The 15,804-nt window shown below is 42.0% G+C and overlaps 2 protein-coding genes across 8 annotated transcripts in view; both read left to right on the top strand.

The window, feature by feature from the left end:
- TP53BP1 (tumor protein p53 binding protein 1) overlaps positions 1-15,804 on the top strand; it is a 119,365-nt gene that overhangs the window by 87,507 nt on the left and 16,054 nt on the right. For all 7 annotated transcript variants that reach the window (XM_012442205.3, XM_012442206.2, XM_012442207.2 and 4 more), the window contains 5 exons: positions 388-871; positions 5,489-5,641; positions 12,537-12,808; positions 13,470-13,619; positions 13,918-14,348. In XM_012442205.3, the coding sequence (XP_012297628.2) occupies positions 388-871; positions 5,489-5,641; positions 12,537-12,808; positions 13,470-13,619; positions 13,918-14,348 (1,490 nt within the window). The remainder of the gene's footprint in view (positions 1-387; positions 872-5,488; positions 5,642-12,536; positions 12,809-13,469; positions 13,620-13,917; positions 14,349-15,804) is intronic.
- Positions 6,397-9,443, top strand: LOC135270390 (putative uncharacterized protein CCDC28A-AS1). Its single transcript, XM_064365713.1, has 3 exons — positions 6,397-6,404; positions 7,121-7,245; positions 9,001-9,443. The coding sequence occupies exons 1-3, from the start codon at positions 6,397-6,399 to the stop codon at positions 9,063-9,065; spliced, it is 198 nt and encodes a 65-aa protein (XP_064221783.1). The 3' UTR covers positions 9,066-9,443.

The following is a 15,804-nucleotide window of genomic DNA, read 5'->3' as shown; positions in this document are numbered from 1 at the left end:
TCAAAATAGATCCCTAAGTTGTCCTTCATTGTCTGTGACTTCAGTAATTGGTTTACATCTTTTTGTTTACTTCATTTTCCTGCATCAAGTTTCAGAGTTCATAGCTAGTAATGGGAAGAAATTTTATGACTATTTTATCATCATGTGGGAATTGTTCTATCTACTGTAATATTTCTTACAGGGGTGAAATTATGAGAGGCCTCCCAAGGTGATGATGCTTAACTACCTTAATTTCTCCCTTCTTTACATTTTTCATATTGTCAAAATATGGCTCCCCCTTTCCACTACACACACATGCACACACGTGCACATGCGCACACACACACACACATGTTGACACATGCACTTGCTTAATTGACATGGCTTCTTTCTATGTTGCATTTTCAGGGGGAACTTGCTCCACTTTCCAAGTTCTCAAGGAGAAGAGGAGAAAGAAAAATTGGAGAGTGACCATACAATGAGGCAGAGTCAACAGCCTATGAAGCCCATTAGTCCTGTCAAGGACCTTGTTTCTCCTGCTTCCCAGAAGGTGGTCATACAAGGGCCATCCAGTCCTCAAGGAGAAGCAATGGTGATGGATGTGCTAGAAGACCAGAAAGAAGGACGGAATACTAATCAGGAAAATCCTAGTAAGGCCTTGATTGAAAGGCCCAGCCAAAATAACATAGGAATCCAAACCATGGAGTGTTCCCTGAGGGTCCCAGAAACTGTTTCAGCAGCAACCCAGACTATAAAGATTGTGTGTGAGCAGGGGACCAGTACAGTGGACCAGAACTTTGGAAAGCAAGATGCCACAGTTCAGACTGAGAGGGGGAGTGGTGAGAAACCAGTCAGTGCTCCTGGGGATGATACAGAGTCGCTCCATAGCCAGGTGAGAGAACATACATACTAGGGTGCATCAGAGGCCCTGTTGTTGACTTTCAGGATTCTCAGAGAATTTAAGTTGTGGCATGTCTATCTAATGGCAGTTCTTGACAGTTTTGTATAGAACAATGGTTAAAAGACAAAAACAACTTTTCCAAGATACAGATATGGTAGTGATACTGTGGGTAGCTATAGCCAGTCGTCTTTGAGGGAAAATGTAGTATTGCTAGAGTTTTTCAGGTAGGTCTTTAGTGGAGAAGAAAGCCAGAGATCAGCTTGGGTCCTGTAATATTCTTCTACATTCACTCTTTTCCTTCTCCATCATTTTTTATCTTCCCCTCTAACCATCAGATCTAATTTTCTCTCCCTTAAGTCTATTTCATCATGGTTCTCGGAATTTAGAGAGTAGACAGTAACAGGGAAAGAAGCAGCACGAAGAATAGTGTATTTCAGTATTTGAAACAGAAAGAACAGTAACAGGAATAGAGAGAGAGAGAGAGAGGGAAAAGTCCCCAGGTGACTAGGAACTGCAGAAGAGAGGCTAGACTAGAAGCTAATGGGAGGAAAAGGATTAGGGTGGATGAAAGTGAGGCTGGAAGAATATCAGGTTCCAGGGAACAGAGTAGGAAAGTATGAGTACTAGTAGAAATTAAGTAGGTGGCTGTGCGTGGTGGCACACTCTTGTAATCCCCGCACTTTCGGAGGCCCAGGTGGGAGGATTACTTGAACCCAGGAGTTTGAGACTATCCTGGGCAACATAGTGAGACTTTGTCTCTTAAAAAAAATTGAGTAGCTAAAAATAAGTGGTAGAAATGTATGTGTTAACAAATATGTAGAAGTTCACAACATTTCATTGAGTGGCAGAGTAGGATCTATGGCAGAGAAAATTTAGAAGTTACTAGTTAACAGTAGTCTCCACTTATCACTGGTTTCTTTTTCTTTGGTTTTAGTTGCCCATGGTCAGCTGCAGTCCAAAACTATTAAATGGAAAATTATAGAAATAATAAGTTTTAAATTGTGTGCTGTTCTGAGTAATGTGTTAAAATCAAGTGCTGTCCCTCTTAGTTCTGGCGAGGATGTGAATGCTCCATTTTCCCAGCATATCCATGCTGTATATGCTCCCTGCCTGTTAATGACTTAGTAGCCATTGTGGTTATCAAATCAACTGTCATGCTATTACAGTGCTTGCCTTCAGGTAACCCTTGTTTTACTTTTGCCCCGAAGTTTGAGAGTAGTGATGTTGACAATCTGAATATGCCAGAAAAGTCGTAAAGTGCTTCCTCTAAGTGAAAAGGTAAAAGGTCTTAATAAGGAAAGGAAAAAAAATCATATGCTGAAGTTACTAAAATGTATAGTAAGAACATATCTATCTATGAAATTATGAACAGTGTATTGTTAAAGTTTATTTCATTATTAGTTATTAATCTCTTTCTGTGCTTGATTTATAAATATGTCTGTATGTATAGGAAGAGACATAGTGTATAGGGTTCAGTATTATCTGCAGTTTCAGGCATCCACTGGGGGTTTTGGCACACTTCTCCCTCAGATAAAGGAGATACTGTAGTGGCCAAATTGCCTTTTCAGTTGCTGTGGTAGATTATCTTCATTTGGGATCTACTTAGGAAATCTTCACTATCGATGTACCACTCATTCTGATTGTCCAAGTTGTTTGTTTTATAAAAACAAAATACAGTTTTTATTTATTGAACACCTGTGGCATATGAGCATTGTGCTCAAGACAATGGCAAATTTTATGTTATACAGATTTTACCATAATAAAAATATATAGATGATGTATGGAATAACAGAAATTGAAATTGGTGTGCCATCTTTTGAAGAGAGAGTAGCAAATGAGAAAGGCTGTGTGCAAGTTTTCCAGGTGTCAGTGCTTTTTAAAAATCCCCTTCAGTGTAGGCAGGACATAGGCCAGTGCTAGTAGAAAAGCATAAGCAGCCTACTTTGACAATCCTGAAATTTTCATTTGTATATCAAAATGGACATGAAACCAGGTTTCCTATGAAGGGAAAGTATGGTTTTATTTTCATTTTGTTTCCTTCCCTTAATGGTGATATGATCATCAATTTATTTATTTTACAGACACCTCTTTTCAGAAGACTATTTGAAGAGAGGAAGGATAGCTTTCTTTTTATCTGCCCCCTTTACCTTTGCTTTGTATTCTCTCAGACACGCTTAAGTCTCTCTCTTGAAGTGATCATTCATATGGCTGTTGTAATTGGAAGAATGCAGGGTAGCTTCTTGGCCACATTTCAAGGGATATGTAAAGCACTGAAACCTTTTAGACCCACTTTCTCTTTAGTGGGGGAATAGTCATATTGTGTGTGTAAGAAGGAAGTTCAGGCTATCATAGTTCTCATGGGTGGGCATCCTGATGATTGAGGTGGTACAGGCCTGTGCTTTAACCATTCCTAAGACACAGTTGTAGATGTAGAAGTATTTTTTTTTTTTTTGAGACAGTCTCGCCCTATTGCCCAGGCTGGAGTGCAGTGGCATAACCTCAGCTCACTGCAACCTCCACCTCCCAGGTTCAGGTGCTTTTTCTCCTCAGCCCCCTGAGTAGCTGGGATTACAGGTGCATGCCACCATGCCTGGCTAATTTTTTGTATCTTTAGTGGAGACGGGGTTTCACCATGTTGGCCAGGTTGGTCTCAAAAGCCTGAACTTGTGATCTGCCCGCCTGGGCCTCCCAAAGTGGTGGGATTACAGGCATGAGTCACCACACCCAGCCGTATGTAGAAGTATTTTAAAGAATTGGATGAGTAGTGTTCCATGCCTTTGATATTATTTATAACTATTCACATAATTTTCATATCTCCATTTTAGTAAATATTTCACCTCTGCCTGTTTCCAAGTTGAGATTGGAGTGGAGATTATTCAGATCAATTATTGAAACCTTTTGGTAAATTACTACCACATGTCAGAAAAAAATGCAGAATTACCATTATTGCATTTTTGGCTACTTTGATATTGAATGCTGAAAGTAAAATCATCCCACCATAGGGGAGATAAGGTGAGAGACAGAAGTGTGCATTTTCTTTTCAGAATTACAGAGCCAATGGGATGTAAGAGGGAGGGAAAAAATGTGATATAGTTGTTATTAGAAAACATTAATTTTTTTCAGAAATACAAGACTGAAATTCTAGCACTTTTTATCAGCCACAGGAAGGTCCTAGATCATAAAGGCTGAAAGTCCCAAACTAACTAATGATTAGAGGTGGTAAATATGGCTTTAAGATTTAATTTGCTAAGAAGTTATCTTTTAAAAATTACCCAGATCTGACTAAAGCATGAACTCAGGCTGCCTGTAAATAGAAAATTATGAACAAGAAATAATGAATCTGGATGCTATATTAGTTAAATCAGTTGTTCTTTTGAATAGCAGTAGTTACTAGACGTTTGTTGTGTTTTTGTAAATCAGAAATAGTGCATTTGAAGTTCTTCAGAAGTACTGAATCAATTATACCTGTCCCGAACTTTCCAGCAGTGATTTGTCTACTACAGTACCTGGCACCCTTAAGTTGTTCGATAAATATTTGCTTAATGTTTTTTGAGTGAAAGAAGCGCCGTCCCCCTAAGTAATATTATTTAATAGTTATAATAAAAATGTAGGGTCTTATTTAGCCCTACGTTATTCTTATAGTAGAACTGGATATAAAATCTTAATTTGCAATTTTTTCCATTTCTGGACACTAGCTCAACTTTTTAGCCATAATCTGTTCTTTGGAGTAGATGAAATATTTTATATTTAATTCTTTTTTGTTTGTTTGTTTTTGAAATGGAGTCTTGCTCTGTCGCCCAGGCTGGAGTGCAGTGGCACGATCTTGGCTCATTGCAACCTCCGCCTCCTGGGTTCAAGCGATTCTCCTGCCTCAGCCTCCCAAGTAGCTGGGATTACAGGCACCTGCCACCACACCCAGCTACTTTTTTGCATTTTTAGTAGAGACGGGGTTTCACCATATTGGCCAGGCTGGTCTTGAACTCCTGACGTTGTGATCCGCCCACCTTGGCCTCCCAAAGTGCTGGGATTACAGGCGTGAGCCACCACGCCCAGCCAAAATATTTTATATTTAATTCTAGGAGAGATCAGTATATATTGTTTTAGGTAATAAACTGTGGTTTTTCACTTTAATACAGGAAAAACAGATAAACTGAGATTAACAGATAAATCATTATGATTTTATGTAAAGGACTAAAGAGTGCCTACCTTTTCTCTAAACAGCTATTGCAAATGTAAACTGTAAACTTGTTTGCTAATTTGCAAGGTAGCATCAAAAGTAGAAGAAATACAGTTTAATTAAAAATAATGAATTTTTAGGGCTCAAAGGTTCGCGTAAATGTTTGGAGATATAAGTACTAGATGTAATGAGTTTGATTTAGACAGAAATAGGTCATTTTAGGTGATGCTCATACAAACTTTTCTTAGCCTCTGGCTATACAGCTGATCCATCCCTGGTCTTATTTATAGGTGGTTAAAACAAAACAGTTGGAAGATTCTGTCACACTAGATTCATGGACCCTCAAAACAATTTTCATCATAAAGCATTCGGTTGTGATTTTGACAGCTTGCAGTGAGACCTGTGCTTATGTTCTATGTCTTCTGTCACAGGGAGAAGAAGAGTTTGATATGCCTCAGCCTCCACATGGCCATGTCTTGCATCGTCACATGAGAACAATCCGGGAAGTACGCACACTTGTCACTCGTGTCATTACAGATGTGTATTATGTGGATGGAACAGAAGTAGAAAGAAAAGTAACTGAGGTAATATATACTCTGAGTCTGTGTGGCAAATTAATCCCTGCCTCCCTCCCTCCCTCCCTCCCTCCCTCCTTCCTTTCTTCCTTCTTTCTTTCCTTCCTTCAGTCTCACTTTGTCATCTAGACTAAAGTGCAGTGGTGTGATTTTGTCTCACTGCAGGCTGTGCCTCTCCAGCTCAAGTGATCCTCCTGCCTCAGCTTCCCTTGTAGTTGGATCTACAGGCACAAACCATCATGCCTGGCTAGTTTTGTTTATTTTTTGGAGGGGCAAGGTCTCACTGTGTTGCCCAGGCTGGTCTTGTACTCCTATGCTCAAGCGATCCTTCACCTTTGGCTTCCCAAAATGCTAAGATTATAGGCTTGAGCCACTGCCCCTGGCCCCACATTTCTTTCTACTGAAAAATTATTTTGACTTTTTACCCCATCCCCTTTTCTTGTGCAACACTTTGTTAACATCATTTTATTAGCAGAGATAGAGAAACAGGGTTAGAAATTAGAGTTCCTGCTTTCTAAAGCTTTCTCCAACTGCGGGTTTGCTGTTTGACCATTGGTTAGTTATTTGACGAGTCCCATTATGCTTTCCTTTTCTGTAAAGAATAGATCTTAATCTCTGTAAATCTCTCTCATGCATAAAAATTGTATGTATTTAAATCCTTAGAAACTCAAATGAAGTTTAGAACACTCTGTTTATCTACCTGTGTTTCCTCACATATTTTTATGTCTACTTATTCTGTTCTTTCTTTGTCACTGTGTGTGTTCATGGACCTGTTGGTAAGAAATGCACCTTTATTTTTTAGTGGGATTCATTATAGACTCATTACAAATGTCAACACAATATTGGCATTTAGTGACTATTTGTTATATTGAATGGCATAATATGCTGACTTTGTTTACATCTAATAATGAGAGAGATTAGGCAGATTTTTCTAGAATTAAAGATCTGGGACCTTTGTTGGTATACGTTAAGATCTGGAACCATTTTACTAATTTGTAAGAGGAGGCACAGTTATTTTCTTTCTTCTTTTGAGACAAAGTCTCACTTTGTTGCCAGGCTGGAGTGCAATGGCACAATTTTGGCTCACTGCAACCTCTGCCTCCGAGGTTCAAGCGATTCTCTGCCTTAGCCTGCCGAGTAGCTGGGATCACAGGCACACACCACCACACCCAGCTAAATGTATTTTTGGTAGACATGGGGTTTCACCACGTTGGCCAGGATGGTCTCGATCTCCTAACCTTGTGATCCGCCCACCTCGGCCTTCCAAAGTGCTGTGACTACAGGTGTGAGCCACTGCACTTGGCCTTTTTTCTCTTTTTTTGAGATGGAGTCTTGCTCTGTCACCCAGGCTAGAGTACAATGGTGCAGTCTCAGCTCGTTGCAACTTCTGCCTCCTGGGTTCAAGCGATTCTCCTGCCTCAGCCTCCGGAGTATCTGGGATTACAGGCACCCGCCATTGCACCTGGCTAATTTTTTTTTTTTGAGACAGAGTCTTGCTCTGTCACTAGGCGCCAGGCTGGAGTGCAGTGGCATGATCTTGGCTCACTGCAACCTCTGTCTCCTGAGTTCAAGCAATTCTCCTGCCTCAGCCTCCCAAGTAGCTGGGACTACAGGTGCACACCACCATGCCCAGCTAATTTTTGTATTTTAGTAGAGACAGGGTTTCGCCATGTTGGCCAGGATGGTGTTGATCTCTTGACCTTGTGATCTGCCCACCTTGGCTTCCCAAAGTGCTGGGATTACAGGTGTGAGCCACCATGCCCGGCCATTTTTGTATTTTTAGTAGAGACGGGGTTTCACCATATTGGCCAGGCTGGTCCTGAACTCCTGACTTCATGATCCACCCGCCTCACCTCCCAAAGTGTTGGGATTACAGGTATGATCCACTGCACCTGGCAAGGCACAGATATTCTTCCTTTACCCAGATACTTTACTTTAATTCTGTCTGCTACCCATGTAGGAGGTTGTACTCAGGGAGAGTTAAACTCTAGTATATAGCTGTATTAAATAGAATGTATAATTGCTGTTATTCAGCGGACTCTTGTGGCCCTCATGTCAGATAACATTTGAGGTTAGTTTGAGGAATTGTTTGTTGTTTGTTTTACTATACAGAGATTATTCAGATTTCATTGGTTTTATAGGCACTTATTTGAGAAATTGTTTTTTTTTCCTTTTTTTTGAGACAGAGTCTTACTCTGTTGCCCAGTGGCCTAATCTTGGCCTACTGCAACCTCCGTCTCCTGGGTTCAAGTGATTGTCCTGCCTTAGCCTCCTGAGTAGCTGGGATTATAGGCATATGCCACCACGCCCAGGTAATTTTTGTATTTGTAGTAGAAACAGGATTTCACCATGTTGGCCAGGCTGGTCTTGAACTCCTGACCTCAAGTGATCTGCCTTGGCCTCCTAAAGTGCTGGGATTACAGGCTTGAGCCACTGTGCCCAGCCTGTTTTTTTTCTTTATTTGTGTATTCCAAATCCCAGAAATATTTCTTTTAAAATACTGCTTTATTTTCATTTTTAAAATGTTTTAAAAACATTTTTGTTCATGTTATTACTATTTTGGAGACATTATGAAAAGCAATTTGCTTTTCATGAAAATTTTTGTAACTTTTATAGTCCATATTAAACTCTGTGTCTAGCACACTACATTTAGTGTTAAATATATTACTTTATTTCTTAAAATGTATTTTTTATTTTTATTTATTTATTTTTAATTGTATTTTTTATTTTTATGTTTGGAGACAGGGTCTTGCTCTTTTGCCCAGGCTGGAGTGCAGTGGTGCTATCACAGCTCACTGTAGCCTTGACCTCTGGGGCTCAAGGGAGTCTCCCACCTCAGCCTTCTGAGTAGCTGGGACCATAGGTACACACCACCACACCTGCTAATTTTTGTATTTTTTGTGGAGATGGGGTTTCACTATGTTGCCCAGACTGATCTTGAACTCTTTGCTCAAACGATCTTCCTACCTTGGCCTTCCAAAGTGATGGGATTACAGTCATAAGCTACTGTGCCAGGCCCATTTAATATTTTATATGGTGCTTTCTAAAGTATATTTCTGGAAACAGCAGGCCTCTTAGATAGTTTGATGGAGGGAAAAGGTTCCATGGTCATGAATAAGTTTGAAAAACACCAAATGCTCTATCTGTCTTCTGTTGCTATAACTAAACACCTGAGACTGGATAGTTTATAAATAAAAGAAATTTATTTATTTATTTATTATTTATTTATTTATTTATTTATTGAGACGGAGTTTCACTCTTGTTACCCAGGCTGGAGTGCAATGGCACGATCTTGGCTCACCACAACCTCCGCCTCCTGGGTTCAGGCAATTCTCCTGCCTCAGCCTCCTGAGTAGCTGGAATTACAGGCACGAACCACCATGCCCAGCTAATTTTTTGTATTTTTAGTAGAGACGGGGTTTCACCATGTTGACCAGGATGGTCTTGATCTCTTGACCTTGTGATCCACCCGCCTCGGCCTCCCAAAGTGCTGGGATTACAGGCATGAGCCACTGCGCCCGGCCAAATTTATTTTTTAACAGTGTAGGAGGCTGAGAAGTCCAAGGTCAAGGGGCTACATCTGGTGAGGGCTTTCTGGAGGGGACTCTGAAGAGTCCCGAGGCAACACAAGGTATCACATTGCCAGGAGGCTTACAAAAGAGAACCAAAATAGTTTTTATAACAGACCCACTCTCATGATCACTAACCCACTCCTGTGATAACTCATTAATCCATTAGCTCATAATTCGTAGTTCATGAATGGACTAATCCATTCATGAGGGCAGAGCCCTTATGACTCAGTCACTTCTTTTTTTTTTTGAGACGGAGTTTCACTCTTATTACCCAGGCTGGAGTGCAGTGGCGTGATCTCGGCTCACCGCAAACTCCGCCTCCCGGGTTCAGGCAATTCTCCTGCCTCAGCCTCCTGAGTAGCTGGGATTACAGGCACACACCACCATGCCCAGCTAATTTTTTGTATTTTTAGTAGAGACGGGGTTTCACCATGTTGACCAAGATGGTCTCTATCTCTTGACCTCGTGATCCGCCTGCCTCGGCCTCCCAAAGTGCTGGGATTACAGGCGTGAGCCACTGCGCCTGGCCCCTCAGTCACTTCTTAAAGGTCCTACTTCTTGATACTGTTACATTGGGTATTAAGTTTTAACATGTGTTTTGGAGAGGACAGATATTCAAACCATAGCATGCCATTAATCCCTGTCCCCACTAACATGGAAATTCACATGTTACCATATTAAAGGTTCCAAGAAGTCCTCTATTAAGGATACCTATTTTATTCTGTTTAACCCAGCACTTCCCAAACTTATTTGACCATTAGCATTTTTTTAAAGTAATACCTGTTATTTCCCTGTGGAAGATAGTTTGGGAAACAATACCATAATAAAATAAAATAAAATAATGATAGTGACTTAACATTTATTGAGCACATACTATGTACCAGGCATTATTCTAAGCACTTTATTGAATTAACTTATTTAATCCTTACACCTATGCTATGAAGTAGATGCAGTTATTATTCTCATTTTGCAGATGTGGAAACAGAAGTATATCAAGTTAAAATAGGCCACTGAGAATGATGACAGAAGTAGGAATGGGGAAGGTAGAGAGGCTATGAAGCTAAGGTCTTCATGCTTGAGAGAGGGTGATACAACTAGGGAAGGGGCGAGGATAGTTTTAAGAAAATAGCAAATAGTGGTTTTGAAGGAGAAGAGGTGGGGAAATAGAAATGATCTAAATGGCAGTGGGGAGCAAGGAGGTATCTCATCTCAGAATTCTTGAATGGAGGTTTGGCTGAAAGAAACCAACCTCTGCTAGAAAGAGTTTTAGGAAATGTGAGATGTTCCGGGGGTATCTAGGATTCATTCACTGAAGGCAGAGAAGTAGAGAGAGGATCATAGATTGTTTTGGAACTGTTGAATTTTAGGTGTTTGTGGTAAATCCAAGGGGAAGACTTTAGTAGAAATTTGTATGAGCTGAATCATCATGGTATTCGTGGTAGATAGGTAAGGTTGAGTGTGGTGAGACTGACCAGGGAAAGCGTGTGAGAGTGAGAAAAGGAATAAAATCAGAGTCCTGGGAAATACTGATTTTAAAGGAACACGCAGAGAAGGAGGAACTCAAAGACGCATAAGTAGAAGTAGACAAAGAGGTAGACCAAAAGAAAGAAAAAACGATTTTATGGATTTTAAAGGAGGAGAGATTTTCGTGAAGAGAGGGATCAGAGATAATTATTTAATCATTTTACAGTATTATCTAAATGTGTATGTATGTGTGTCATTATATTCTGTCTCCCCATGGGGATTCTTTTTTTTTTTTTTTTTTTTTAATTTGAGATGGAGTCTTGTCAGTTGTCCAGGCTGGATTGCAGTGGCACAATCTCAGCTCACTACAAACTCCACCTCCCAGGTTCACAAGTGACTCTCTTGCCTCAGCCTCTCAAGTAGCTGGGACTACAGGAGTGCGCCACCATGCCTATTTTTTTTTTTTTTTAATTTTTTTAGTAGATATGTGGTTTTACCACGATGGCCAGACTGGTCTTGAACTCCTGACCTCAAGTGATCCACCTGCCTCTGCCTCCCAAAGTGCTGGGATTACAGGTGTAAGCCTCTGTGCCTGGCCTCCCAAAAGAGATTCTAAACTCTGTGAGGGAAGGGTCTATCTTACATGTCTCCATATTCTCTCTGGCAGTTAACATAATATTGCATGAACATTCTAGACTAGGAAGGCAGATGTGTCACACTCATGCTATAATTTCTCTATGCTGTGTCCATAGTGGATATTGCTGATTGGTCTTAGAATCTTTCCCCACTGAGTCTGGGATTTAGCCTCAGAAGGCTTATTAAAACTGAGCACCAGGCAGCTACTACCAATTCGTTAAAGTAAGCATCTGAGATAAAGCCAGTTTCACTTTCTTGTGGTCTGTAGATACTTATAACCTTTTTGGCCTTCATTTTTCCAAATGGTAGTACTATTTTAGCCTTTTTTTTTGAGACAGAGTCTCATACTATTGCCTAGGCTGGAGTGCAGTGGCATGATCACGGCTTACTGCAGCCTTGACTTCCAAGCTCAAGTGATCCTCCCACCTCAGCCTCCCAGTAGTGGGGACTACAGGCATGCACTCCAACACCTGGCTGATATTTTTATTTTTTATAGAGACTGGTTCTCACTGTGTTGCCTAGGGTGGTCTCAAACTCCTGGACTCAAGCAGTCCTTCCGCCTTGGCCTCCCAAAGTGCTGGGATTACAGGCGTGACCCACCACACTTGACCCCTTTTAGCCTATTTTTGCATATACTTTTCTATTGCCTTGATCAGTTATTTAAAGGTAATGTCAAATAACTAATGTCAAAACATGTAATGCTGTCCACTGTTAATGAAGTACCTAGAAGGGCTCCTGACCATCATTTTCTCCTCTCACCTGTCTACTTCCCCCTCTCACCTGTCTACTTCCCCACTGCCCATCTTTCAGACAAGACATTACCTCTGTCTTCTGGGTTAGAATTCTTGCTGGTAGCCAGAGGTTGTGATCTTGGTTGTGAACTTATCCATTAAAAAGATAAACTCTTTCTTACCAATATAGTGCCATCTTTATTTTATATTTTATTGAGATACAATATAGTCCCATTAGAATGAACAATTCTTACCAGAATCACCTGGGGGGAGAGAGAAAAAGAACAGATCCTAAATGTTCAGTTCAGTGGCTTTAGAAAATTTTATGTAACCATTACTCAAAACAGATACAGAACATTCCCATTATTCCAGAAAGTCTCCTCCTGATTCTCAACCTTTCTGAATTATGATTTTGTGCCATTTGTAGGATTTTCCAACTATCATATTAGCATTGTGTTATTGTGGCATCTTTTAGCTTCTGTATCTATTTTTTCCTTGCAGGAGACTGAAGAGCCAATTGTAGAGTGTCAAGAGTGTGAAACTGAAGTTTCCCCTTCACAGACTGGGGGCTCCTCAGGTGACCTGGGGGATATCAGCTCCTTCTCCTCCAAGGCATCCAGCTTACACCGCACGTCAAGTGGGACAAGTCTGTCAGCTATGCACAGCAGTGGCAGCTCAGGGAGAGGAGCCGGACCACTCAAAGGGAAAACCAGCGGGACAGAACCCGCAGATTTTGCCTTACCCAGCTCCCGAGGAGGCCCAGGAAAACTGAGGTGCAGACAGGGTCTCCAGAGAGAGCCACAGCAGGGGCAGGGTTGCTGACATTTTAATATCAAAGGAAAAGGGGAGTAATGGGAAATCCCCCATCTTCCATTCAAGATAATCAAGTCCCCTGCCTCACTATTTGTCCCCTTCCTGTCTTGGGTTTGCATGGAAGTAGGGTGGAGCCCTGTGGGAGGTAGATTTCATTGGCTAAGAAGCCCCTGAGAAAAGGTAGATAACAGGGGAGGGGACTTCGGGAATGCTGGGCACATGTTTCCACCACAGCCTTTACAAGATTTACTTGGGAGTACAAAAGGTTTGGGATAGTAGCCCCAACTTAATGCATCCCCTAGCTTTTTGTTACTCTTTGCAGGTGTCCAGAGCCTAAAGTAGAGGAGAAGGCATAGCAGAAACGGGCGTGCTGTTATTGCAGCAGTAGGAAGCTTTGTAAGAGGGAATAGACTTACATGGAGGAGAATGTTCTTTACTTGTTATCCCACACTCCCCACTCCCTGGCTGAGATTTTGGTGGTGGGTGTGTGAACCAGCTTCCTGCTGCCCCAAAGGCTTAGCACGTGTAGGCCTGTCATGTAGTCTAAGGGCCAAGGGGAGACTTTGCGAAGAAAAGATTCAGTAGCAGGTGCTATCAGACTAACTTGTCTTCATTCTCTAGTCCTAGAAAAGGGGTCAGTCAGACAGGGACGCCAGTGTGTGAGGAGGATGGTGATGCAGGCCTTGGCATCAGACAGGGAGGGAAGGCTCCAGTCACGCCTCGTGGGCGCGGGCGAAGGGGCCGCCCACCTTCTCGGACCACTGGAACCAGGTACCTGGGTAGCGTGAGATATACTTAGTCTATTATTTGTTCAGAAAAAAAGGGAATAGAGAGAAGAGAGGGGAGTAGAGAGTTTGTGGGGTGTCAGGAGGGAGAAGGGGGGCTCATACTGACTAGGGAGTCGTCAGGGATCAGAGTGAGGCCACAGAGAGACCAGGTTCACGCCTGTGATGGGGTTTTCAAAGAATGGGCTGAAGAGACTGATGGACAAAGGAGTGGGAAAATTCGTAGATATGTACTTCTGTGTTCTTGTTCTTACTGGCTTCTCCTATCCCTTATCTCTCTTTAGAGAAACAGCTGTGCCTGGCCCCATGGGCATAGAGGACATTTCACCTAACTTGTCACCAGATGATAAATCCTTCAACCGTGTCACGCCCCGAGTGCCAGACTCCACCAGACGAACAGACATGGGTGCTGGTGCTTTGCGTCGTAGCGACTCCCCAGAAATTCCTTTCCAGGCTGCTGCTGGCCCTTCTGATGGCTTAGATGCTTCCTCTCCAGGGAACAGCTTTGTAGGGCTCCGTGTTGTAGCCAAGTGGTCCTCCAATGGCTATTTTTACTCTGGGAAAATCACACGAGATGTCGGAGCTGGAAAGTATAAATTGCTCTTTGATGATGGGTACGAGTGTGATGTGTTGGGCAAAGACATTCTCTTATGTGACCCCATCCCGCTGGACACTGAAGTCACAGCCCTCTCGGAGGATGAGTATTTCAGTGCAGGTAATGAGAGAAGCAGAGTTTGTAGAGATTGTTTTGTGCCTTGGGGCAATACTCTGTTATGTTAGTAATTATCAAGACATTATTTCGTACTTTTCCGGGGTCCCCAAAGTCAGAAATTTTATTCGTACAAGACTGGTCACTCTTGCTACTGGCTTTTTGGTTTGTTCATTTATTTTTGATAAACTTATTTTGGAATATTTTTAGATGATTTATAGAAAATTTGCAAAGTACAGAGTACTGCTAGTACAGAGAGTTCCCGTATACTCCTCACCCAGTTTTCCCTATTGTTGACATCTGATGTTAGCATGGAACATTTGTTAAAACTAAAAAATTAACCTTGGTTCATTACTGTTAACACAACTTTAGACTTTATTTGGATTCCACTAGCTTTTCCATAATGTCCTTTTTCTCTTCCAGCATCCAGCATTGCATTTAGTCATCACATATCCTTTGGTCTTCTCTGATTTGTGGCAATTTCTCAGTATTTTGTTTTTTCATGAACTTGACTATTTTGGGGCGTCCTAGGCAGGTATTTTATAGAATTGACTCTCAATTCAGGTTTGTCTAATGTTTTCTCATTAGATTGGAGTTATGGGATATTTTAAAAAAAGAATGCCACAGAGATGGCTTGGTGTGGTAGCTCACGTGTGTACTTCCAGCACTTTGGGAGGCCAAAGCACGGGGATCACTTGGGGCCAGGAGTTGGAGACCAGTCTGAAACATAGTGAGACCCTGTCTCTCCAGAAAAAAAGGAAGGAACATAAATTAGCTGGGCATGGAGGTACATGCCTTTAATCCTAGCTACTCAAAAGGATGAGGCAGGTGGATTGCTTAAGCTCAGCAGTTCAAGGCTACAGTGAGCTGTGATCATGCCACTGTACTCCAGCCTGGACAACAGACTGAGACCCTGTCTCTTTTTTTTTTTTTTTTTTCTGAGACGGAGTTTCGCTCTTATTACCCAGGCTGGAGTGCAATGGCACGATCTCGGCTCACCGCAACCTCCGCCTCCTGGGTTCAGGCAATTCTCCTGCCTCAGCCTCCTGAGTAGCTGGGATTACAGGCACACGCCACCATGCCCAGCTAATTTTTTGTATTTTTAGTAGAGACGGGGTTTCATCATGTTGACCAGGATGGTCTCGATCTCTTGACCTCGTGATCCACCCGCCTCGGCCTCCCAAAGTGCTGGGATTACAGGCGTGAGCCACCGCGCCCGGCTGAGACCCTGTCTCTTAAAAAGATATGCCACAGAGTGAAATGCCCTTCTCATGTTATTATATAAGGACCTGGGAAGGTTTGTGATGGTGATGATATATCGACATGACATCACTGATGCTGTTAATCTTCATCACTGGTTAAGGCTGTATTTGCCAGATTTCTCCACTCTTTTTTTGCGACAGTGCCACTCACTGTGTTGCCCAGGCTAGAGTGCAGTGGTGCAATCTCGGCTCACTGCAAC

The sequence above is a fragment of the Aotus nancymaae genome, unplaced genomic scaffold (genome assembly GCF_030222135.1).
Source record: "Aotus nancymaae isolate 86718 unplaced genomic scaffold, 86718_ANA_hifiasm-v0.15.2.pri h1tg000062l, whole genome shotgun sequence".
NCBI lineage: Eukaryota > Metazoa > Chordata > Mammalia > Primates > Aotidae > Aotus > Aotus nancymaae.
The sequence above is the reverse complement of the archived record's forward strand: the minus strand, read 5'-3'. Positions and strand labels throughout refer to the sequence as shown.

Bases quoted from the DNA above. Each gene is read 5' to 3' on its own strand.
- LOC135270390 (XM_064365713.1), top strand. The intron at 7,246-9,000 runs GTGCACACCACC...CTGGAATTACAG, and splicing joins CCAAGTAGCTGGGACTACAG to GCACGAACCACCATGCCCAG.